Source organism: Convolutriloba macropyga, chromosome 11, assembly GCF_964194025.1.
Source record: "Convolutriloba macropyga chromosome 11, txConMacr16.3, whole genome shotgun sequence".
Taxonomy (NCBI): Eukaryota; Metazoa; Xenacoelomorpha; order Acoela; family Convolutidae; genus Convolutriloba; species Convolutriloba macropyga.
The window spans coordinates 35,688,435-35,714,862 of NC_134478.1; the positions used below are offsets into that span (position 1 = coordinate 35,688,435).

The 26,428-nt window shown below is 35.6% G+C and overlaps 1 protein-coding gene across 1 annotated transcript in view; it reads left to right on the plus strand.

Moving 5' to 3' along the window:
• Window positions 1-491: 491 nt before the first annotated feature.
• LOC142349242 (RNA-binding protein 39-like) overlaps window positions 492-26,428 on the plus strand; it is a 48,640-nt gene continuing 22,703 nt past the window's right edge. The window contains exons 1-6 of the mRNA XM_075400676.1: window positions 492-572; window positions 773-925; window positions 1,034-1,195; window positions 11,448-11,568; window positions 21,745-21,837; window positions 22,669-22,956. Coding sequence (XP_075256791.1) covers window positions 508-572; window positions 773-925; window positions 1,034-1,195; window positions 11,448-11,568; window positions 21,745-21,837; window positions 22,669-22,956 — 882 coding nt within the window. The 5' untranslated portion in view covers window positions 492-507. The remainder of the gene's footprint in view (window positions 573-772; window positions 926-1,033; window positions 1,196-11,447; window positions 11,569-21,744; window positions 21,838-22,668; window positions 22,957-26,428) is intronic.

Below are 26,428 nucleotides of genomic sequence, written 5' to 3' on the forward strand. Positions count from 1 at the left end.
CACAGCACTTTTTTTTTTAAAAAAGAGTTGATCTTATCCGTTTAAAAAGATTTAAATTTTTAATAGTAGTAGGAGGAAAAGACTGAATTTACCAAGCTGATATTTTTACATTAACACATTAAGATCTGTACATGATGAAGCTGAGGGAAAAATAATAGTCAAATCAAGAAATCAGAATACGTGTATAGAACATCGCATTTTTCTGTTCTTTCAATCCCAAACGTGGTTATGGGAATTAATGACGGCTGTTTTCCGGCATTCTGCCGGGTAATTTTATTTTTATTCTCGTCGTTATTTACGGGTGTCTTTCCCATTATAGCCGCCCCCCCCCCCCCCCCCTCAGCTTAGTGGTCAGATAACCTATAGCCCCCCAATCATGCTAATTATACCATAATGGGGGGGGGGGGGGCTATAACTTCATGGGGGGCTATAATGGGAAAGACCCATTAACGGTTGAGAAAACTAACTTAAATGTGGAAGTGGTTAAATTTCAGATTGAGAATAGTCATGGACGATGAGTTTGATGTTGAACGCTTGCTTGATGAAGCTTTTAGTGGAGAGAAAGCCAGCAGGTTAGTTCTGAAATTTAGTGATCTTTGAAAAGATCAATATCATATTCTTTAATGACATAATTAGAGGGAAAACAGCCGTAGAGTTAGACTCATTTAATAGGCACGAAGTTGACAATAATGTACCGTGGCATGTGATATTAAGAATTCGAGCTTAGTTCCATGTCAATTATGCCGTTTACATCACTGACTTCTTATTTTAGCAACTCGAAAAAAGAGGATAAAAAGAAAGTGAAGAAGCGTAGCAGTAGTCGCGAAAAGACGCGGGACCGAAAAAACAGTCGAGATAGAAAACGCAGTCGTTCAAGACGAAAATCTCCTAAAAGGAGATCTCGCTCCAAAGATCGAAGATCAAGGTACGATTTTGCTATTGCCTCATTTCATCTTCATTATTTCTGAATGATAAAAGTACTAAATATTTGGTGATTTGCAGCAGCTTAAATCTTTGTCTTATTTGATTTCAGTCCCAGGAGAGAAAGGTCGAGATCAGGGAGACGTGATCGAGACAGGAGTCCAAAACGAAGGTCACCTCCGCGCTATGATCCCAGGATGTACGATCAGAGGGGCAGAGCTTATTCCAGAACTCCTCCTAGGCGAAGGTCCAGATCGCCAAGTCCTTGGAGAAGGTATTTCGTAAAACGCAAATTACAGATACATTGTATGCGGACACTATTAATTTATTAAAAGAAGTTAAATGAAGCCAATTAATCTACTTCTAAATTGAAAAACGAACGTTTTCGCTATAACTAGCATCGTCATGTTATCAAATTTACTCTGAGTGTTTTCAACCAAATTGAAAATATATCTACAATTATAAAGATTAAAGTTTTTGAGTTCTTGGAATTGACCAACTTGTTTAACTCCAATTTTTAAAACTTTCGAAAATCTTTGATTTTCAACTTTCGAAACATTTTCACTTTTGAATTTTTGAGAGACATCGCTAATTTTCACTTTTAAATTTTTGAGACATCGCTAATTTTCATTTTTGAAATTTTGAGAGACATCGCTAATTTTCACTTTTAAATTTTTGAGAGACATCAGCGATTGAAGTTAGCGACATTAGCGTATTTTTCGCTTTTTTTCTATTGCATATGTTTGTTAAACTATTTCCGAACAAGGGGACTCATCACATGTCACACTAATACTTTAGTGTCAGCTCCCACCCCCGGTGTTCGTACCGCGTGTTTATTTTCGTTGCCTTATGTGCATTACCTCGGTAATCAATTTTTCTACGGTAATCTACGGTAATCAATTTTTCAGTGTCCCTACACTGGTCAACGATACTCTACAGCAGTCGCTAACGTGCAGCCCGATCTGTGAATCAAATTTCTGGTGCTCTCTCATCCTCGTGGTAACATGACGGCAACTTTGACCGACATAGCTGGATGCACATCCATTACAAAAAATTTCATAAACCACGCGTGATTTCATTTTTTTTTCGAAACTCGACTTAAGCGATAGCAAGCAAGTTTCCATTTTCCTAGTCCTAAGAATGAAATTTAATCGAGCTATATTTTGTAGTTCTTGTTTCAATTGCACACTTAAATTGCCTGTATTACATTAAAAAGTGGGGCTTTCCTACAATAAGCGTTTTGTGAGTTTCGTTTACATTTTCGCTGTCCAACTTTCAATGTACTGATTTTTCAAACAAATCGTGTTTCTTCCAAGTACCTCGTCAAAATTTTTCAAATTTCTTGTGCAACAGAAAATCCTTTACAGTGCCCTGCACTATATTTTCTTTTGCTGCAACGGGACACAACTACGAAAGTTTAGAATCGAAGCGGTATCGGTAGGCTTACGGTACCATGTGCATGAAAATTTTTTTCCTTGCTAACACATTCATGTCAAAAAAGCCAGTTCGCCGTTTGCATCTACATTTAATGTAAGCTGAAAGTTTTTATGCAATTTTTCGAGCTGTTCTTTGTTTGTCGTGGTACACACTTCGTCAACATATCGCGGAAAACGCTTTCTCTCTAACCTGCATTCTCGTTTGGGTAATTTGTTGCAGTGACTACAGACCAATAGAGTATCCCCCATTATTTTGTATTCTTTATTGCTTATTTTCTGGCACTTCGGGTGAAACCAATTTCCACATCGTTCACATTCAACTCCTGTACTATTCCAAATTTTTTTTCGTGAGCCATCGGGCCATTTGCCAATGGGATATTCTTTAAGCCTGGTTTAGGAACACAACTTTTTCGTTTGTCTTTTGGACGATTTCATTCAAATGTTTGCCAATATGACCGCCAAAGATGCGCCCATTGCTATGCCGTCTACTTCGCAATACCATTTATTGTTACATTTGAAATGGACATTCGTCACAGCCACTTTTTATAGAAGTTTTAATGTTGATCTTTCTATATCTGGACCGTGGTTATTTGAATAGAGGCATGTTAGTTTGTTCTATCCCTTCCGAAACAAATTAGTTCGTTTTTTTTACGTGCATCAAGTGTGGATATTTTAATATTTGCTCCGGGTAACTTCTCAAAAAGTGGTGTACGGAATTTTTTAAAGTTGTGATAACTACTCACAGGAATCGACAGAACCGGTTTCAGTGGCGTGCCGATTTTGTGAACTTTTGCGAAAGCATACAGACGATCAGGTTGCGCTCCTGTTTTTCGGAGTCTGTAGCACATTCGTTCGCTTATCAACTTTCGCACATTTTTCTCCGGAAGTTCCGTTTTCGCTTGTTGATCGGACAAGCGTATCCACATCCGCCAAAAAATGATTCTTATTGAAGTTGTCCTAAACTGGATGCTTTGGGCCATAAGGGAGAATTTATTTGACAAAAACGGGAAATTCGATACCATCGTGTTTTCTTATTGCAAAATTGTTTCTGTACGAAGGCAATTTATGTTGACTCTTTGAAAGTTTTTGCAGCTTCAAAAGCATTTGCATTTTTTGTACTGCCATTAGGGATTAACATTTTGCGCTTTTGTGAAAGCGATTGGTAACAACCATATGCGATCGATATTTTTGATTAGTGTTACCCTGCTATTTGCTACGTTCCCCGTTGCTTTCTCAACTTTTTCTAGAATTCCGTAGCTCTTCCATTAACAATCTTAGAAACTATGCACGGCTTTCTCACGATGTTTGTTTTCGGAACACGAGATTTGAGAAAATCGGGAATCAAATCGTTATTCAAACAACGTTCAACAAAAAAGTATTCTCAAGCACACGTTTTTTTCCAAAGATTAGGCGTGTTCTAAAGTACTTCCATTTTTTACGTTTTCGTAATACAAACCGCATCCAAACCACCGGCATATGACGCAGACATCTGCATCTCGCATACGACGTTCAACAGAACTACGCACAACACCGTCCTTGAGCAACGGGTAGGCCTCCTTAGCTTGAGGCTTTTGTCTTGCTTTTCGCTTTCTTAAACTACTTTTGGTTTACATCTACCTTTGTTTAACAATCGTGTTAAGAAAGAAAGAAATAATTTTATTCTTTGATCAAGTACCAAATAAGTAACAACAGGTACAAAAAATAAACGTAAATATTGACTCGTACAAACATGATCAAAGTGAAGGTTCCTATGATAACAAAAAGAGAAAAATGAAATGGGCTTTAAAAACAAAAATATTTCGGCTACAGTTGTCATATTTTAACAGCAGCCTAATTAAACCTCGTTAAACCCACTGGAGGCATAAAATTGGTCTTCAAAATTTTGAGGCATGTTAGGCCTTCTCAGTGATTCCACACAACGTAGTGTGCGTTAGTCTTGTGATGCCTCCTGATGCAGAGCTGTGTACTGCTTTTGACACCACGTGAATCGCTGTTTCCTTCGTGGGGTGTGCTTGCTTTGTTGCCTGAATTATCAGGGTTCCAGCTATAAGCAAGTGTCTTAGTATATCTGGTGCGCCTCCTCGACAGTAGATACTAACCCGGAATCGAAAGCTGCTCCTTCTCAAGTAGTTGCACTGCTTTTCAGGTGAAAGGGTTTTTTTTGTTTGGTCGGTGTTTTTTAGCGTTTTGTTAATCGTGTCGTGCCAAATAACTAAGGCACGTCTCAACCTCCTGCTGTGGCGTTTTAGGTACTACACGTTCTTCAGTTGGTTGTAAGCGTAGGCGTTCAGATTCAGGCCTGGGATAATGGTATTTTTTGCATGAAAAGGGAAACTTGCCGACAGAATCTTCATGATGGTCTAAAAATTTTTCATTTTAAAATAACATCTTCAGAACTGCGTTTTGTTCGGCTATTTACAAATGAACTGACTTAATAGAAATTAAAGGAAGTTAAGAGCCATTTAATCTTATTCTAAATTTAAATACGAAGGTTTTTGCTATAACCAGCATTGTCAGGTTATCAACTTTATTCTATGAGTATTTTCAACCAAAATGAAAATGTATCTACAATTATAACAAAGTTTTTGAGTTCTTGGAATTGGTCAACTTGTTTAACTCGAATTTTTAAAACCTTCAAAAATCGTTGATCTTCAACTTTCGAAAGGTGTGTCGAGTTTTCTCTTTTGAGAGACTGTTTTACGACATTAGCGTGATTTTTGGCTTTTTTTATTGCATATTTTGGTTATTAAACTATTTTCAAACGAGCCTACTCACATGTCATACTAATACTTGATTAGTTTATTTGATTAATATATGATTAATTATTAATTTGTTTTTTTTTCATCGAAGGACTGTGTCTTTCTTTGCTTTTTGTAAAATCAGTTGCGACGGAATCCTCTGAACTATACACAATAGTGATTGTGGTCTGCAACAGTTTTTGCTCCGGGTACTGACATAAAAACTTTTTGAGAACAATTTTTAACCTATAAGAGTTATCCAAGACTAAAGAATTTTGAAAAACCTGCTCTATATTGAACAGTGATATGTTTGGTTGGAACATGTTTCAATTTACTTTCATAAAAAGAATTTTGCGTGAAGAGAATATTATTAATTGAAGGTATATTTTATTAGATTTGAATTGACATTTGATAGTATGTAAACTGTTCAAAAGAATGAGCTTTGCATACATGAAAATCAAATAAAAAAGCTCCTCCCCTAATAGGGTTGTCGGGAAACTTGGTGGTGGGAAGTCAACCTCTATATAGAATGAACAAAATAGATTTGGGAAATAGCAATCAATTTATAAAGTGTGGTGATTTTGAATCAATATTTGAAATAAGCTTAGAAACATTTAAGAAAGCAGCCTCCCTTCCTCTACAATGGTTCCTATTAACGCTTTACTACATGGCGCATGGTGAATGCGCCACGGAGGCAGAGTATTGAGGTACGCAAAACATTGAGACCTACTTTTAATAGCCGCGAAGCGATAGCAGCTATCGGATTATTGGGGACATCGTGTTTTTTCAATTCGTCGTTTCCATCGAATAGCTTCTAAAAATTAATATTTGGAATCAAAAACTCCAGCCTCTAATACTCAAGAATTGGGGTATATAAGTCGTTTGGCACTACTTAGATACACACTATTGATCTTTAACTATTAAATGTTCATTATAATTAAATTTCATTAAATCAGTTCAGAAGTAATTTTTTTGAGTGAGTAAGTAACGCAATTGACCTAACCGCGGAAAAATTAGACGAAATGCACACTAATTTGAACTGCAAAGCAATAGAAGTCAATGAAAATGAAAAATTCATTTCCAATAAGTTAGTTCGCAAGAATCTTGCGAACTGACTTGGAATTGAAGTTTTCAATTTCATTGACCTCTATTGCTTTGCAGTTAAAATTAATGTGTATTACGTCATTTTGTGTGCGGTTAGGTCAATTGCGTTACTTGCTCACTCAAGAAATGACTTCTGAACTGACCTAATGAACTTTAATTTTTTGAACATTTATTATTTGAAGATCAATAGTGTGTATTTAAGTAGTGCCAGACTTATAGGCCGCAATTCTTGAGTATTAGAGGCTTGAGTTTTTGATTTCGAATATTGATTTTTAGAAGCTATTAGGGCTTTTTCCTTATAGAGCATATGTGTCTCATAAAATGAGAGTCCGAATCGAACCCAAAAAATGGCCGATTAAAGGACTGGTGGTCAATCTGTCTATCTTATTGTTTTAGTTTTTTTGATTCCACCTTAGGCCGCCGGCCTCTATCGCGGCTATTTTCCGGCAATCTGCGTGCTTTGTAAGTATCGCTGATCCTGGTAGCCAACCTCTGTATGGTATTTGATGGAGATTGACCGCCTCCTACTGTACAGAGGAAGATTAGCAAGAAGGTAGTTTCTCAACTTCGATTATCTTTTTGTCGTACTTTAGCTTCTCGAGAGTCCTGATATTTGTAGGAATCCGGTATGCTTCTTGGGAAACTCTTAGCATACAATTCAAACTTTCACAAAATAAGGTTGTGTTTAAAAGTCATTGGAGGAAGCCGATAGCTTTGAAATCTAGTCGAGCGTTCTCATCAGTAGTGGTAATTCTATTTGCGAAGGTTTCACCTCGCGAAGTCTGAAGATAGGGCTCTAAGCATATCCCCTCATTGAGCAGGTTGGTATAAGAATTACGAATTTCAGTGTGTTGGATGTATCTATCCACTTTTTAGGAATTGAAAAGCGTGTGCTGCCTTAGCGGTTTTTTATCCGCATATTGATGGACACTTAACCCGTCCATATTCAACTGCATTTCCATTTCTAAACTCACCTTGCTTTGATCGAAATAATATCTTTCCACTGAAATGACCAATCTAGTGAGCATGCCAAATCTAGTGTGCATGCCTCTTTCATTTATCAGTTCTTTTAACGGCAACTTTTTGCGCGGGCCTGTTCCTGCTTTTCTATTCTGATTTTTTCAAAGGTTTCCTCCTGAAAACATGCATCTACAGCGTTATGATTCAGTAACGGCTCTCATTTCTGAATAGATCTTTCAGATTGATTAGCTGTCTTTAGTTGGAGGAATGCTCAGGCCATCTTCTTTAATTGGAAGAGAAAGCTTTCCTTATTTATTTTTGGAATATGTATCGATCAACATTGAAGCGATAATATTTTTTCAACATAATTTTTGTCTTCATGCAGCATACTGTCAGATTTTGTGGAGTACTCCGTGCAATAAAAGCCAGTTTATGTTACACTGCATTTGTTAACGATTCGTACAAATTCTGAGATCACAGCTCACTATATTTGGGGAGTTTGTTAAGCATGCCAGAATAGTTAATTAACTTGTACTTTATGAAATCATAGCAGCTCTTTTTAGAACAAACAACTGAACCAAAAACACGAGCCAATTGCACTGACATTTCATTGAGCTTATCTATTTGGATTCGTATCGATCGAAGGCTACCAGCAAGTTACCGGGATCTGCTTTCCCTTTTTGAGTAAAATTTTGATCTTAAGCATAGTAGAAGTATAGCCACCGCGTACATTACCAGAGCTTTTGTTTTAATTGTGAAGCTGTACCCATTGCTCATTAAGTTTCTTTTGAGGCCCCAACCTGGCTTCAGTAGTTTTATGTGCTTAGTCTGCTGAAGCTGACGGGAAGACCAATATCCAAGGTCAAAATTGTCATTTTGAGTTCCTGCGCGCAAAATAAAAATAATTTTCACTTCGTAATTTTTCGATTTTTCAGAGTTCTAATTCGAAGTGAGTGAAAGTTCATATGAGTCTTCTGCATTCTATATATTCTTCCTATGAATTTTTTGTTTGTTTTTCTGTTACTCTCATATGTTTAAGCTTCTGTCAGTCTACAGGATAGCTCTTTTTGTTTTCTTCAAAAATTTTGATTAAAGTATAAATTGAAATAAATAGCAATAGAAGTTTTTTTCCTTCTTTAATTAGTAGACCACACTATATGATATGAACTTCGAGTTCTTCCGCAATTTATTTTCGAGTGTCGTCAAATTTTTGAATTTTATAAGAAATTTCATGTCCAGATTTGTTTATGCAGGTGTTAAAATTTGGTGCTTCATATATTTATGTGAAAACTAGTTGTCTCTGTAGACCAAAGAATTTGACAATTTATGAGTAAATTTTACAATTATCTGTTTTTGGAAGTTTTGACCTTTATCGTTTATTTCAGCGTGATTTTTGTTTTTCTTTTAACTTACAAAATGTTTCCTTTGAAGACAAATTTCAGAAAGTATGATCAGTATTTTAGAAAGTTCAAGTTTTTGAGACCTGCTCTGCTCTTTTTTCTCTTTATCTTGGTCATGAAAAATGTCTGTTCAAAATATCTGGGTTGTATTGGTGCGCTTTTTTTTAAAGAGGTGTTCTGATTTTATGCGGTGATTTCACGCCAGAGATATTAGCGGTGTTTTTAGTCACACTGAAGTAGTAAGGGGAGCGAAAAAAGAAATAGGTTTGAAGAGTGATTTTTTCTCAAACTACTTTTAATGTGGTGCTTGAACTTGTTTTAACGAATTTTCGATTTATGAGATGGCATTTTTTCACGTGCGTCAGTTCGACTTCTGTTTTCCGTGTTTCTTTTTTGAGTTTTATCAATATAATACATGTTTTTTTTGCTTAATTGCAATTGTTTGATTTTATTAATCGGCGGCTAATGCTCTTTTTTACTTTGATACTATTTTTTTGTCCATTTAATCGATTTTTATCTCTGTTGTCTTAGTTTGATTTTTCTGAGCTCCAACTAGTGATTTTCATGACTTTAACTCTCCTTGTGAGGTTTTTAAATTTTCCAATTACTTGTTGTACTTTTTGTTGTGTTATAGTTTAATCTCTTTTACGATAGGTCTCATAGTTTGCTCATGCAGATAGTTAGTCGATTTAACAGGTTCTGTTCAAAGTTAGAGCTTTCTATGGCTTTTACCGGTTTTTCTGGAAATATCAAATTGGTGAGGTTTTTTGTCTACTTTGTTGTCTGATAGTCTCATCGGTTGCTAAGGATGCTTGAATCAATCGATTTAGTAGAGAATGCTTGAATCATTCAGTTTTGTAGTTTCAATTCGAAATTTTTGCTTTCAATGGCTTATACGCTGTTTGTTTTCAAACATTAATTTTGGTAGTATTTGTACCTATTGCTGTCTTGTTACTTAATCTCATTTACGGGAGATTTTATTGTTTGCTAATTTGGGGTTAGTTAATCGAAAAAGTTGTTCCATTCCGTAACTATCGCTTTCTATGACGTGTACACTGTTTAAAATAGCGAGGATTTAAGTTCTTGGAAAAGTTGGTTGTATTTTTGTTATCTTATCACTTCGTCCCATTGCTTGTTTTGTCGGCTACCAATGAGAGATAAGTGCATCTTTTTATCTGTTGGAGACCGGAGTCGTTTTATTTGATTTAAACATTTTCTTCAAAAATTTAATTAATTGGTCCTGCTATTTTCTCAGTCATATTGCTTTGTCTCAAAAATAACTTCTGATTAGTTTTCTAGGGCGACAGATTTTTTGGTCTCAATTATACCGCTTTTTTTTCCGAATTGAGGGGTGAAGTGCACTTGTAAGTTGTGTCTTCAGCCATTATATCTGCTAAGGTTTTTCATGACTTCTATTTTTTGTCCTGCGCTTGTTAAAGCTGTTGGCGTATAGTTTGGCTTTGTTTGTCCATTTCCTCAGTCTTTGCTATTCATTTTGTCATGGAATACCACAAGATTGTTAATTGCTCTTGAACGAAGTTCATAGCAATTATTGTAAATGTGTGTGTCTTTTTTTATGCAAAATTTTGCTTGGGTGTTTCAACTTTTCGAGTGACTTTTACGCCTTTTACTTTTTGACTTTCGCGTGATCTAAATTTCGCTCTCAATCACAATTTCAAGCAGCTGAACAATTTCAAAGTGGTGCGTGCCATTTTTTACTTTAAATCTTAATAGTGGTATATGTTAACCTCTAATGTGGTTATTTGAAGCCCACTGTTGAACTTCTTAGTCCCATTTAGGCTCTCCTGCCTCCCCCCCCCCCCCCCGACTGAAGCAGGCTGCAATTGATTAGAGTTCCCAATAGTCGTTCGAGAGCAATTCTTCCGACGTTTAGTTGGTTATGTTTTTAATGTGTACTCATTTTAAGGTTGCGTATGCTCGCAATCCTCATAGTGTTGTTATTGTTAGTGATTTTTATGTTACTAGATCTCGGAGGAAAAACAAATGCTAATTGTTTCAATGTTTTTTCATTTTCCTCATATAAAGTCATGTGCTTTGTTGATTGTCTTAGTTTGACATTGCTGTAAAAATGTCAATTGACAGCTCATTAGTTAGTTAATTTTTTGGATTGTAATTCAGGACCAGTCTTGTTATGTTTTTCTACATCAGACATACATTTGTTTCACTTTTCCGCTTTTTCATTTTGCCTGAAATTTTGTTGGCTTTTCCGCTAGTTTCACTGTTCTCCTTCTGCTCAAAGTGCTTTCAAGCAACAATTTTTGAGCAGAGCATTCTAAAATGAACAGAGTCTATATAGAGAAGAAAAATCAAACGGAAAAAATCTAATTGGTCTTATTTTCCTGATATAAGGTTCATTGGTATTGGTACCAATGACTGTATCCTCTCATTAAGCAACAGGAGTTTGTCTAATTACGAAATCCAATCAATCTTAATTTTTTTTGTTAAGTAGTCATTTTTTCTGCTCTTTCAATCCCAACCGGGCCTATGGGAATTACTAGCGGCTATTTTCAGACAATCTGTGAGTTGGTAATGTTGGTTACATTGAAAGGAAACGGTTCAATAATATGATAGGATGCTCACAGTTGTGGGATTGTTGAGTGATGCGAGTTTTCATGCAGCAGGTTTTATTTTTTCAAGCGGGGATTAGCACGAACAATCGGCAATTATAAATGAAATATCTTGCCGAGCAGTTTCCTCTGGTTCCCGCTTTCGCGTGCACAATTGAAATTCTCAATATATGTCAGAAGTTTTAAACATTAAGCTGGTATTTGAAAGTTTTAAACAATTTTGCTTGTGAATGGGTTTTAATTAAATTTATATTAGCATTTTTAGTTATCGCAAAAATGAAAATTGACTTTGTTTTTTAGGAAGCCAGATATTGTGCAGCTGACCCAAGAAGACAGAGATTTGCGTACAGTGTTTTGCATGCAACTGGCAGCAAATATTGCGCCTAGAGATCTGGAGAAAGCATTTTCATGTGTCGGAACAGTAAGTTTGTTAAAGTTAACAACGCAAATTTGTTTCAACGTTTGCCTCAAGCTATAGATACATCTTTATGTTGATTACTTTTTTTTGACGTAGTAGCAGTTATTACCAACGACTAGCGGTACAGTTATCTGGCAGTAGTTGCATATACTGACTAAAATGCCTCTCCGCTCTATATTTCGGCAAATATCAGCCAACTCAACGGCTTTGATGCAATTTTTCCCCTATCCGTAAACAGATAATTTTGTTAACATATTTCACAAGGTCAGCAAACTCTGAAATATAAACACTCTGACTGTTTAATTGCTCTCGAACAAAGTTTCATGTAATTATTTTAACGCGTCGCATTTTATGTAAAATTTTTTGCTTTGACCGTTTTGCGCTTTAGTTCTGGATAATTCTTTCGATTTCTTTTCTCGAGTGAATTTTTCACGCTTCACTTAATTTTTGCGTGACCTAATTTGCTCTTACTCAGAAGTTAAGTCTGACACTATCAAAAAATTGATTGTATTAGAGATTATAAGGCCCTGAGTGGTTAATGCTGCAGTCTGTTACCCTGGAGGTTGCGGGATCGAGCCCCACCTTGGTCGGAATTTTTTTCACCTATTGAAATTATCTAGGCTACAGCACCTTTGAGCTGAATTGCCGCACTTGTCGTTCGAGAGCAATTTGACCAACATTGGTCGGTTTATGTTTTAAGAAATAGTTTATGCAGCATTTGGGAAAATTTTGTGATTTTATTGTATCCCTGTTAACTTTTGATTTTATTTTACCATTGTTTTTCTGCTATTTTTAGCTCTCAGACGGTTTTCCAGCATTTTATCTATCTGGCAAATTTAGGAGTCGAGCTGGTTTTTGCTAGGTTTTGGTCTTATTATATTCAGTTTTATTATGTTTGCACAGATTGAAATTATCTAATATACGGTCCCTTTCAACTAAATTGCCCCACCTGTCGTTCGAGAGCAATTTGACTGACATTGGTGGGTTTATTTTCTAAGAAGTAGCTTATGCAGCATTTGAGCATTTTTGGGATTTTATTGTAGCATTGTTAACTTTTGATTTTATTATACCATTGTTTTTTGCTATTTTTAACTCTCAGACGGCTTTCCAGCATTTTATCTATCGGACAAATCTAGTAGTCTAGCTGGTTTGTGCCAGGTTCTGGTCATATTATATTCAGTTTTATTATGTTTAAGATTTTAGCGTTTTAAAAATAATGTGTTATTGACTTTACAGGTGGGTTGTAAATCTCGCTGTATCTTTTCCAAAGATCGGTTCATGCATTTCAATTTTTGACGTTAGTAAAGTTCGAGTAGTGATTTTATTGGGACGGTCAATAATATTAAAAATAGTGAAAACATGAGTTTTAGGTTCTTAATTTTTGCTGAAATTTAGAGCGAGAAAACGCCTCACTTTTCTCATTGGCATTTTTCTGTGCTCGTACAGAACTCTGGATTCTGGTCTCAGTGTTTTTCTTCACTGTTCTTTCGCAATTGCTTTCCACAAAAACTAATTCCTTCGTTGTTCAAATAGTTGTCTTTACATTTCTCGTTGATTAACAGCTGCGAAAGCAAGCTGTTATTGGCCTCCTCTTGGGTTTTTTACAATTCAAAGAATTTTGTAGTCGAAGTAGCAAACGGAGCAAGTGTTTTATGGCGTAAATTTTCGTTGGAGTTTCTTTCACGCATTGAAAATATCTAGGCTACAGTCCTTTGAACCAAATTGGCCCACCTGTCGTTCGAGAGCAATTTGACCGAAATTGGTCGGTTTATGGTTTGAAATATTTTATGCAGCATTTGGGAGAATTTTGGAATTTTATTATTATATCATTGTTAACTTTTGATTTTTTAATTTTGTTTTTTTTTCTGCTCAGACGGTTTTCCAGCATTTTATCTATCTGACAAATTTAGGAGTCTAGCTGGTTTTTGCTAGGATCTGGACTTATTTTGTTTAGTTTTTTGTTTAATTTTTTTGCATTTTAATATTTGTGTCATTGACTTTACAGATAGGTAATAAAACTGTGGCTGTATCTTTTCCAATGATCGTTATTTTCTATTTCTGAAGTTAAGTTCGTTTTGTGATTTTATTGGGACGGTGAATTGTAATGAAAAAGGTGAAAACATGAGTTTAATGTCCTTAATTTTTTCTGAAATTTAGAGTGAATAACAGCTCCCTTTTCGCATTGGCATTCTTTGGTGCTCGTACAGAACTCTAGATTCCGGTCTCACTGTTTTTCTTCACTGTTCTTTCGCAATTGCTTTCCACAAATTAATTCCTCCGTATTTCAGTTTTGTTAACATTTCTCGTTGATTAACAGCTGCGAAAGCATGCTATTATTGGCCTTCCCTTGGGTTTTTGTACAATTCAAAGAATTTTTTGAATTCTGTAGTCGAAGTAGCAAACGGAGCAATAGCTTTATAGCGTAAATTTTGGTCGGAATTTTTTTCAATTGAAATTATCAAGGCTACAGCAATTTGAACCAAGTTGCCCCACCTGTCGTTCGAGAGCAGTTTGACCAACATTGGTTGTTTTATGTTTTAAGAAATAGTTCATGCAGCATTTGGGAGTATGTTGGGATTATATTTTATCATTGTTAATTTTTTTATTTTATTATACCATTGTTTTTTTGCTTTTTCAACTCTCAGACGGTTTTCCAGCCTTTTATCTCTCTGACAAATTTAGGAGTCTAACTGGTTTTTGCTAGGATCTGGTCTTATTATGTTTAGTTTTTTGTTTAATTTTTTTGCATTTTAATATTTGTCATTGACTTTACAGATAGGTAATACAACTGTGGCTGTATCTTTTCCAAGGATCGTTATTTTCTATTTCTGAAGTTAAGTTCGTTTTGTGATTTTATTGGGACGGTGAATTGTAATGAAAAAGGTGAAAACATGAGTTTTAGGTCCTTAATTTTTTCTGATATTTAGAGTGAATAAACGGCTCCCTTTTCGCATTGGCATTCTTTGGTGCTCGTACAGAACTCTAGATTCTGGTCTCACTGTTTTCCTTCACTGTTCTTTCGCAATTGCTTTCCACAAATTAATTCCTCCGTATTTCAGTTTTGTTTACATTTCTCGTTGATTAACAGCTGCAAAAGCAAGCTATTATTGGCCTTCTCTTGGGTTTTTGTACAATTCAAAGAGTTTTTGAGTTCTGTAGTCGAAGTAGCAAACGGAGCAATAGCTTTAGTGCGTAAATTTTGGTCGGAATTTTTTTCAATTGAAATTATCTAGGCTACAGCACTTTGAATCGAAATGCCCCACCTGTCGTTCGAGAGCAGTTTGACCAACATTGGTCGGTTTATGTTTTACGAAATAGTTTATGCAGCATTTGGGAGTTTTTTGGGATTATATTTTATCATTGTTAATTTTTTGATTTTATAATTCCATTGTTTTTTTTTGCTTTTTTATCTCTCAGACGGTTTCCCATCCTTTTATGTCTCTGACAGATTTAGCAGTCGAGCTGGTTTTTGCTAGGTTCTGGTCTTATTATGTTGTTTTTGTTCAATTTTTTTGCATTTTGATGATAGTGTCATTGAATTAACGGATAGGTTATAAAACTGTGGCTGTATCTTTTCCAAAGTTCGTTTTTTTCTATTTCTGAAGTTAGCAGTTAAGTTCGATTTGTGATTATATTGGGACGGTGAATAGTAATGAAAAACGTGAAAACATGAGATTTAGGTCCTTAATTTTTTCTGAAATTTAGAGCGAGAAAACGGCTCCCTTCTCTCATTGGCATTCTTCTGTGCTAGTAGAGAACTCTAGATTCTGGTGTCACCGTTTTTTTTCACTATTCTTTCACAATTGTTCTCCACAAATTAATTCCTCCGTATTTCAAATAGTTTTCTTTACATTTCTCGTTGATTAACAGCTGAGAAAGCAAGCTATTATTGGGCTGCTGTTGGGTTTTTTACAATTCAAAGTATTTTTGAATTTTGTAGCCGAAGTACAAAAGGAGCCAGTGTTTTAGGGGGTAAATTTTGGTCGGAATGTTTTGCACGCATTGAATTTATTTGATATACAGCCCCTTTGAACTAAATTGCCCCACCTGTCGTTCGAGATGAATTCGACCAACATTGGTCGGTTTATGTTTTAAGAAATAGTTTATGCAGCATTTGGGAGAATTTTGGGATTTTATATCATTGTTAGCTTTTGATTTTATTATACCATTGTTGTTTTGATATTTTTAACTCTCAGACGGTTTTACAGCATTTTATCTATCTGACAAATTTCGGAGTCTAGCTGGTTTTTGCTAGGGTCTGGTCTTATCATGTTTAGTTTTTTGCTTAATTTTTTTTTGCATTTTATTATTTGTGTGTAATTCACTTTACAGATAGGTTATAAAACTGTGGCGTTATCTTTTCCTAAGATCGGTTGGTTCTTATTATTTTTGAAGTTAGAAGTCAAGTTCGAGTTTTGATTTTATTGGGACGGTAAATAGTAATAAAAAAGTGGAAACATGAGTTTTAGGTCCGTAATTTTTCTGAAATTTAGAGCAAGAGAATGGCTTTTTTCTCGTTGGCATTCTTCTGAGCTCATACAGAACTCTGGATTGGTGTCTCACTGTTTTTCTTCACTGTTCTTTCACAATTGCTTTCCAAAAATTGTTTCCTCCATATTTCAAATAGTTTATTTTACTTTTCTTGATGATTAACAGCTGTAAAAGCAAGCTATTATTGGCCTTCTCTTGGGTTTTTGTACAATTCAAAGAGTTTTTGAGTTCTGTAGTCGAAGTAGCAAACGGAGCAATAGCTTTAGTGCGTAAATTTTGGTCGGAATTTTTTTCAATTGAAATTATCAAGGCTACAGCACTTTGAATCGAAATGCCCCACCTGTCGTTCGAGAGCAGTTTGACCAACATTGGTCGGTTTATGTTTTACGAAATAGTTTATGCAGCATTTGGGAGTATTTTGGGATCATATTTTATCATTGTTAATTTTTTGATTTTATAATTCCATTGTTTTTTTTGCTTTTTTATCTCTCAGACGGTTTTCCATCCTTTTATGTCTCTGACAAATTTGGGAGTCGAGCTGGTTTTTGCTAGGTTCTGGTCTTATTATGTTGTTTTTGTTCAATTTTTTTGCATTTTGATGATAGTGTCATTGAATTAACGGATAGGTTATAAAACTGTGGCTGTATCTTTTCCAAAGTTCGTTTCTTTTCTATTTCTGAAGTTAGCAGTTAAGTTCGATTTGTGATTATATTGGGACGGTGAATAGTAATGAAAAACGTGAAAACATGAGTTTTTGGTCCTTAATTTTTTCTGAAATTTAGAGCGAGAAAACGGCTCCCTTCTCTCATTGGCATTCTTCTGTGCTAGTAGAGAACTCTAGATTCTGGTCTCACCGTTTTTTTTTTTTGCACTATTCTTTCACAATTGTTCTCCACAAATTAATTCCTCCGTATTTCAAATAGTTTTCTTTACATTTCTCGTTGATTAACAGCTGAGAAAGCAAGCTATTATTGGGCTGCTGTTGGGTTTTTTACAATTCAAAGTATTTTTGAATTTTGTAGCCGAAGTAGCAAAAGGAGCCAGTGTTTTAGGGGGTAAATTTTGGTCGGAATGTTTTGCACGCATTGAATTTATTTGATATACAGCCCCTTTGAACTAAATTGCCCCACCTGTCGTTCGAGATGAATTCGACCAACATTGGTCGGTTTATGTTTTAAGAAATAGTTTATGCAGCATTTGGGAGAATTTTGGGATTTTATATCATTGTTAGCTTTTGATTTTATTATACCATTGTTGTTTTGATATTTTTAACTCTCAGACTGTTTTACAGCATTTTATCTATCTGACAAATTTCGGAGTCTAGCTGGTTTTTGCTAGGGTCTGGTCTTATCATGTTTAGTTTTTTGTTTAATTTTTTTTGCATTTTATTATTTGTGTGCAATTGACTTTACAGATAGGTTATAAAACTGTCGTTATCTTTTCCTAAGATCGGTTCGTTCTTATTATTTTTGAAGTTAGAAGTCAAGTTCGAGTTTTGATTTTATTGGGACGCTATATAAATAGTAATAAAAAAGTGGACACATGAGTTTTAGGTCCGTAATTTTTCTGAAATTTAGAGCAAGAGAATGACTTTTTTCTCGTTGGCATTCTTCTGTGCTCATACAGAACTCTGGATTAGTGTCTCACTGTTTTTCTTCACTGTTCTTTCACAATTGCTTTCCAAAAATTGTTTCCTCCATATTTCAAATAGTTTATTTTACGTTTCTTGATGATTAATAGGTGCGAAATCAAGCTGTTATTGGCCTTCTCTGGGATTTTTTACAACTCAGAGTTTTTGAATTTTGTAGCCGAAGTAGCAAAAGGAGCCAGAGTTTTAGGGGGTAAAGTTTGGTCGGAATGTTTTGCACGCATTGAAATTATTTAATATACTGCCCCTTTGAACTAAATTGCCCCACCTGTCGTTCGAGATGAATTCGACCAACATTGGTCGGTTTATGTTTTACGAAATAGTTTATGCAGCATTTGGAAGAATTTTGGGATTTTATATCATTGTTAACTTTTGATTTTATTATACCATTGTTGTTTTGATATTTTTAACTCTCAGACGGTTTTACAGCATTTTATCTATCTGACAAATTTCGGAGTCTAGCTGGTTTTTGCTAGGGTCTGGTCTTATCATGTTTAGTTTTTTGTTTAATTTTTTTGCATTTTTTTATTTTTGTGTAATTGACTTTACAGATAGGTTATAAAACTGTGGCGTTATCTTTTCCTGAGATCGGTTCGTTCTTATTATTTGTGAAGTTAGAAGTCAAGTTCGAGTTTTGATTTTATTGGGACGGTAAATAGTAATAAAAAAAAGTGGAAACATGAGTTTTAGGTCCGTAATTTTTCTGAAATTTAGAGCAAGAGAATGGCTTTTTTCTCGTTGGCATTCTTCTGTGCTCATACAGAACTCTGGATTGGTGTCTCACTGTTTTTCTTCACTGTTCTTTCACAATTGCTTTCCAAAAATTGTTTCCTCCATATTTCAAATAGTTTATTTTACTTTTCTTGATGATTAACAGCTGCAAAATCAAGCTGTTATTGGCCTTCTCTGGGATTTTTTACAACTCAAAGAGTTTTTGAATTTTATAGCTGAAGTAGCAAAAGGAGCAAGAGTGTTTTAGGGCATAAATTTTTGTCAAACTATTTGTGAAGTGAGAAATTGTTCTTTGAGCAGTTTTCGGTGGTTAAGGTATTTTGTGATTCTTTGTATTAGGTCTGTTTTCGTAGTTCTTTGATCCTCCTGTAACAGCTTCGTCACCGACAGGCCTCTTTGGCACAGTAATGGGATATAAATGACCCTATCTAACCGTTTAATGTCATATCTAATGTTTTTAATTTCTCTCAAACGAAGTTTATTTGTCATGCGGTCTTTTTTAAAGCAGCTTTTGGCGCGGCCGATTTTGGGTCTGACCCCTTTGACTTTTCATTCTCAAAAACAGGATGAACAAGTAACGCTCGGATGGCACTAATTTCTCTCTAAGTATGCGATTGAGCGAAACTGTTCTTGGAGACATAAATTTATTGTGTGGAAGGCGGTTCAAGCCCCCCCCCCCCCCCCCAAACACACACACAACAGCCCTTCGTGTATTTTTTGATGTCCTGTCGTTCAGTCTCGTTAATAACAAGTTTCTGTGGCTTCATGTTGAGGTTTAGTTTTTTTGTGAATATTTGTGGTTCTTTTGTGAGGATTTTAACGACTTAAACATAATTTTTCCTCTTAAAGTAAAGCCATTTTTTCTTGTTCATTTTTTCAAGTGTATTGCGTTCACGCTGTCCTTGTCTAGCTGCTTAGTCACAGCATTGACAGGTATCATATACTTTTCAGTGAAGACAAGTGTTTTCAGTTTATAGCTAACGCTTTCTTGACTTCGAAACATTTCGTTATCGAAATTTTTCAGTGAGTTTTTCTATGCCTCTAAATAAAGAATAGTTTTATTGTTTCAAAATATGAAACCTTAACTACGTGTTTTCATGACTCTGATGCGACTGATTTTGAAATTTTTGGTCATACGTGACTTCCCTCTCACTCTCAAAAATCACATCAGTTTCAACTTGATTTTTGCTAACTTTAATAGAAGGTATTAAATTCCACTGAGGATATCTCACTCTAATTGAAAGTTTTTGAAATGTAACTAAAAGAACCGAAGAATATGCAGGTTTTTCTCACTGAATTAATGAGATTTCAGCAAATAGAAAAATAACTGAAATTTCTCATCTTTTTTCCCTTTTCATTATTTTGGTGAGATACAATTTCGAAGTTATCGCAGCTTTTCTGGCATTTTGCCAGCTGAGTTAATTATTTGGAATTATTTGAATTTTGATATAGATCTGTACCGGCTTTAATTTTATATTTTGCCAGGATTTCATTATGGTTTTCTCCAAATAAGCTATGATTCATTCAGGTTTTGATTTGATTTTTGTGTGCGATGTTGTACAAATTTTTCTACATTTCTTACATTGGGTAGATTTAGGCAAAATATTAAAACTGATTTTTACTTATGGAGTTCCTAAAATTTTTACTACTTTTTGCGTTTACTCTTATATGCCCAGCCATTTCCCCGCTAGCTTTAAAGTTAGTTGTTTTTGTTAATTTAGCTGACAATTAGTTGGTTTTTTAGGACAATATTACCAAGGATTTTTAATGATTCGAGCAACTTCCGTGTTTTTAAGAAACTTTTATATCTTTTTTGTGTTTGTTTAGTTCAAGAAGCTAATAATTTTTTATGCTCTGATTTTTATTTACGTGCACTCGTTTACTCGTTTTTTTACCTACACATATTCGATCTGAAAGACAAACTTCAAGAAACCTTTTTGCAAATTTAATTTAAAATTTTTAAAATTTTTTAATTTGCTCTTATTCTTCCCTGTTCTTTTTTGTGAAGCAAGTTCTCAGTTACTATCTAGCTGTTCATGTTCAACAGTGCGTTTTTGTTTCTGATATTATCTATTGGTTTTCAGTACTTTAAAACCAAAAACATTTTGTGTGCTAATTTTGATGTTTTTTCACTATTGTGAATTTTTTTGTTATTTGGCTTGTAATTCGTGTAATTGTCAATTATTCTGGTGGTCATGTCAGTTGTTTTGCATTCATTTCTTTGGATTTTTTTTTCGGGGCTTGTCCTGTTATGTTTTTTACTTCGTCAAACAAATGTTATTTCTTTACCTTATTTTGCCGCTTTTTCGATATTTTTCGCGAAATAGTTTCTCTTCTGGGTTATTTTAGTTTTCTCTCGTTCTGCTTAAAGTTTAGTTAATCAGCGATTGCTCCGCAAAGAATTCGAAAATGACGGCGTCAGTATTGGAACATGATATCAAAATAGAAATAGGATAAACTCTTGGAGTGCAGGTTTAGATGCCAGCTACTTTTTCATATAAGTCCTATCTATCGTCTCTAATTCTTATTGGTATTAATACTAATCCCTGTATCCTCTCATATAAAAACCGGAGTGTGTAAAACTACGAAGCCCAATCAAAGTGAAATGCACTTAAATATATTTTTGTGTAAATCATTTTTTATTGCTCTCGAATGAGAAGCAATTTTTGTAAACATGTCTTTTTTGTAGATTTTGTGCTTGACCGTTTTTGCGCTTTTCTAGCATAATCTTTAATTTCTCAAGTAACTTTTTCACGCACCTCTTCTTGATTTTTGAGTGATTTCAATTGCTCTCACCTCGAAATAAAGTTTGTTGTTAAAACAAAACCGATTGTTATAGAGGAGATGACAAGGTTCTTATAGCCGAGCGGTTAATGCTTCTGTCGAGGTGACGGAATGCGACCCAGGAGGTGGGGGTTTGAACCTTAACTTATATTCTGATAATTTTGCACCCATAAAAAATTCCTCGGCTACAGACCCTAAATTAAATTGCCCCGATGGCCATTCGAGAGCATTTTTTCCGACGTTACTCGGTTTGTGTTTCATATCTTCTTTCAATCCCAACGGGTTCTGGGAATCATTGGCGACTATTTGCCGGCAAGCTTACGTGTATTATTTTTTCAAGCCGGTCGAAATTTAAAATTAAGTTGAATCTCTGGCTTAGTGAAGCTAGAATCTAAACCCTGTTGTCTCTTGTACCAGGTCTTTCAGTCTTAATTGTTGTTCTGATTTTGTGACCGAACACGAGAATTGATCGAGATGTTTGATTTGAGTGCTTAATTTCTTGCTAATTACTAGTTCTGATTTAGGTTCAAGACGTGCGTCTCATTGGAGATAAACATGGTCGCAGATCGAAGGGGATCGCCTATGTGGAATTCCTGGAGATAGAATCAGTCCAAAAGGTATGAGCATGCATGCAACTAAGCAACAGATGGTAACATTTCTTCAATTTTTAAAACTCGGCGATCATAAATATTGCGAGACTTAAAGGAGTCGAGCAAAACAATAGTGTCTGTAGCAATAAAGGCAAGCCTAGCTAACTAAAGAGATGTTAGTGGGGTGTGTTGTGTGGAAAGCTTGGGTAACAAGGAGTTGTTTGCTATTCTAGATTGGTGAGTCTATGAAGCGGAACGGGTTGTCATTCGACGAGAGTAGTCGCTTGCTTTTCCTCTCAGCGCCAGCAATCAAATCACACACGCAAAACAAACTCACTCCTAGAGAGAGAAATCTCTCGATTAAGACCATGTTTTAGGTTTTCTCTAACAAAGAGCTGGAGAGCTAACCGCCCTGAATTTTATTCTATGGCTCCTGGCTGGTAAGCTTATCAATAATACCAACAATGGATTGCAAAAATTGGTAAACATCAAATAGCTGACATGATATAACTCTGATTGAGTGATATGGCGTAGCATTTAAATCATCATTTGACGAGAACTTAGTGTTATAAAATAACGAATTAAGACTGCCTAGATGCACACTGGAAGGGCACGCGTGGCCGATGGAGGAGCAAGAAGAAAAACAGCTTTCCGTTTTTGACTCTCCAATCATTATTTTCATTATTAATTCTATTTAGATTGCTCAGCAGGTCTACTTGTGGACATTAAGTAAATTTGGGGTGAAAATTCGTTTTCTATTGTTTTCAGGTGTTTGTGGACACGTCTTTCGGGAGCTAAATGGACATTGCTCCGTAGTTTGTTCCTTTTGCGTGGTTTAGTTAACTTTGAGTGTTTTAGGCGATCGCAATGACTGGCAAGAAAGTGCTGGGAGTGCCAATCATTGTCCAGCCAAGTCAAGCCGAGAAGAACAGAGTGGTGAACCAGAGCCAGACTTTTGTTGGTGGGACTGGGACCTCTGTCTTCGGATCTATGTCAGGTCCAATGCGTCTCTTTGTAGGATCTCTCCATGAGAATATTACTGAGAGTATGTTGGAAAATCTGTTCAAACCGTACGGTAATTTGGAGAAGATTGAACTGGTCAAAGATCACGAGAGCGGGACATCTAAAGGATACGCATTTGTCACGGTAGGCATAGAAACTGTTACGTAACCCGCTGCTGCGTGAAAGGTCTAGCTGATATTAGTTTCATATATATTGGATAGTAAATATTTCATAACTATTGCCTATTCATAAATGTCTCCTATGGTCAATTGAACAGTGCATTTTGTATTGGTTTTATAACAATTTGATCAAACCTGTGTGTTTAATTGCTCTCGAATAAAGTTTGAAGCTATTATTGTAAACGTGTTGGTCTTTTTTATGGAAAATTTGTGGCTATGATTTTTGATCACTTGGATTACAATCGTTTTTAATAGCCGCGAAGCGATAGCGGCTATTATTGGGGACATCATGGTTTTTTTTATTCGTCGTGTCAATTGATGATTCTTGCGACCTGATTCCTTAGAATTGATGTTTTTCGATTTCAGTGATTTCTACTGCTTTGCAGTTAAAATTTGTGTGCGTGACGTCATTTGTTCTGCTTTTTGGTCAATTGCGTGACTTACCGCACTCAAAAAAAGACTTCTGAACTCGCTTAATGAAATTTAAATTTCATGCATATTTACTAGTTAAAGGTCAATAGAGTGCATCTAAGTAGTGTCAAACGTATATGCCCCCTCTTGAGTTTTTTAGTTGCTCTCAAACGAAATTGTAGCAATTATATTAGTCCTGTCGGTCTTTTTTAATGAGATTTTTTGCTTGACCTTTTCGTCTGATTCTTTAATAGCCGCCATCATCTTCTCAGCCGGCTATTATAGCGCTCCTATTTTTTTTTTACTTCGTCGAATAAAAAAATGTTTCGCTTTACCTCATTTTGCCGCTTTTTCAACATTTTGCGTGATATCTTTTTGACTTCTCCAGGCTAGTTTCTCTCTTCTCTGATTCTGCTAAAAGTGATTTTATACATCAGTTGCTCAGCAAAGCAATTCAAAATGAACAAAGTCAGTATAAAAATTGAAGTCAGAAGTAGAAACGGGATAAACCCATAAAGCCCAATTTTAGATGCCCGCTAATTGAACGTCGTTCCTATAAGTCTTAGTTACCATCTCTAATGCTTATTGGTATTGATAGTAGCCCCTGTAGCCTCTCTCTAAAACAGAAGTATGTTCAACCACGAAATGCCATCAAATTAAATCGGACTTAAAAAATGTTTTTGTACAAAAGTCTTTTTTTTTTCAATATCTTCTATTCTTTCAATCCCATTCATGCTTATTGGAATCAACGGCGGCTATTTTCCGGCAATCTGCCGGGTATGTTTTGAGTTTTCGTCCTCAAAAACGGGATAAATAGGTAGCGCCCAGCGGGCATTAAGTGCTCTTAGAGCCTTTCTGCTCTTTCAGCTCAAACTGTTTTAGCGACTTATACTTTCGGTGTGAAGGGCGGTTCTTAGAGGTTGAAGATCGCTCCTGTTGCACCCCACTGTTTCCCCACCCCCTGCGCTATTACGCCCGACCATCCCACTGTTGCCCCACCCTCTACCCCCTCGGTGCCCCCCCCGTTTCTAGCTACTGACGAACAACCGCTGGCTTAAAACACGCAAATTTATACTATTTTGCACTATATTTATCCGGCTTTTTGAGCATGTTTATTATTTTTGATTTTTATTAGCCCTAGGTGTCAAGGAACCTCATCTAGGTTTTAATAGTAGGTTACTGCATAGTTTCTAGTGGTAATGGAATGATGTCAACATCACGATTTTTAGCCTTTTTTGACAAAACGTTCAATTTTTTTTTACTTTTGTTTTCCCTATTCAGGTCTTTCCAGATCCATGCGCCAAAAAACCTTCTAAGAGGTTTGATAATAAGTTACTGACAAATTTTTATTGGCCATGGAATAGGTTTTCAACTTTTTATTGTCACAATTTTTTGCAATTGTTTGATAAAGTTTGCTTTTTTCAAGTTTGAGAATTTGTCGTTTTTTAAGGTTTTTTTCGTTTTTTTCAACCACAAGAGCTAAGGAACATACTGTATGGTTTGAAAATTGGTTACTATATAGTTTTTGGATGTAATGGAATGTCTTGCAGGATTTAAACATCACGATTTTTATCTTGTTTCTGACAATTTTTGGCATTTTTTCAAAAGTTTTAGTCAATATACAGGTTTTTTGAGCCTCAAGGTTCAGAAAACCTTCGTTAGGGTTTGATAATAAGTTACTGGAAAATTTTTGTTTGTCATGGCTCAATGTTGAACTTTTTAATATCACAAGTCTTAGCAATTTTCCCTAGCCTTAAGAGCCACGAAACTTCTTCTAGGTCTTAATAGTATGTTACTGCATAGTTTATGGATGTAATGGAATGTTTTTCATTATTTTAATTTCGCGAATTGAAGCACTTTTCTAAAATATTTGCAATTTTTTCATGTTTTTTATTTTTTTTTTCGGGCACCAAGGGCCCTGGGACCTCCTCCAAGGTTTGATAATAAGCTGCTGCAAAGTTTCTATAGTTAATGGAATGGTGATCAATATTTTTTATGACTCCAGTTTTAGTAATTTTAAGTATAAAATTTGAAAAATTTTCCAAATTTTTTGAAAATTTTTATCATGTTCCAAGTGTATGAATCTTTATGGGCCAGTGAAACTGTTTCAGGTTTAAAACAGAAATACTGGATAGTCTCTTAAGATAATGAATGTTCTTTAGATTTTATTATCTTGAATTTTAGCAAGATTTTTTTAAAATTTGCAATTGTTTGCAAAGTTCCAATATTTGTGGCCTTTTCTGAGGTCGTGGAGTCGAATCCCATGCAGAGTCTCCTTTATGCAATTTTTCGGTTGGCCGGTTTTTGGTGTGGTCCATTTGACTTTCGTCTTCAGAAACTCGATAAAGAGGTAGCGCCCAGATTCTGTAAATTTCTTGTACAGCCGTTCAGGCCACTAGTCATCAAGTATGCGATTAACAGAAACAGTTTTGGAGACTTAAACTTATGGTGTGAAGGGCTGTTCTTAGAAATTCATTCCACACCCCAACTCACCCACTGCCCCCACATCAGTCCCCCAATCCACTTTTGCTCCCCCGCTGTGGTGCACCCCTGCTGCGCTCACCTTAAGCACCTTCCATTTATCTAAAGCTAGCCTCACTAAACCGTGGCTAAGCCAACCGCTCGCCGGTCGTTTGAGAGCAATTCGCCCGACGTTAGTCGGTTATGTTTATAGCTGCAAAGCTGTAAGCTGAGCGGAGCTATATTGCGGTGTCCTTTGTTTTTGTTGCTTCGTCGTCTGACGCTCTTTTTGGTTTTAAATTTGTTCACACAGCGAAGCTGAAAAATTCAAATTATCTGAATGACTTATTCCTCTCCCTAACTGCATTTGCGCTGTTGCTGACTCTCTCTAGCAAAATTTTTTTGCGTGATTGGATTTTGATCATACGTGACTTACCTCACTGTAAAACTTAAGTTTATGTTGATTTAGTTTAAGGTCAAAGGAACTCATATGTGCAATAAAGGTCCCTGACGAAAAGGCTTCTGCGCAATAAACTTTGACAAGCTTTATTTTTCGCTGATTTTAT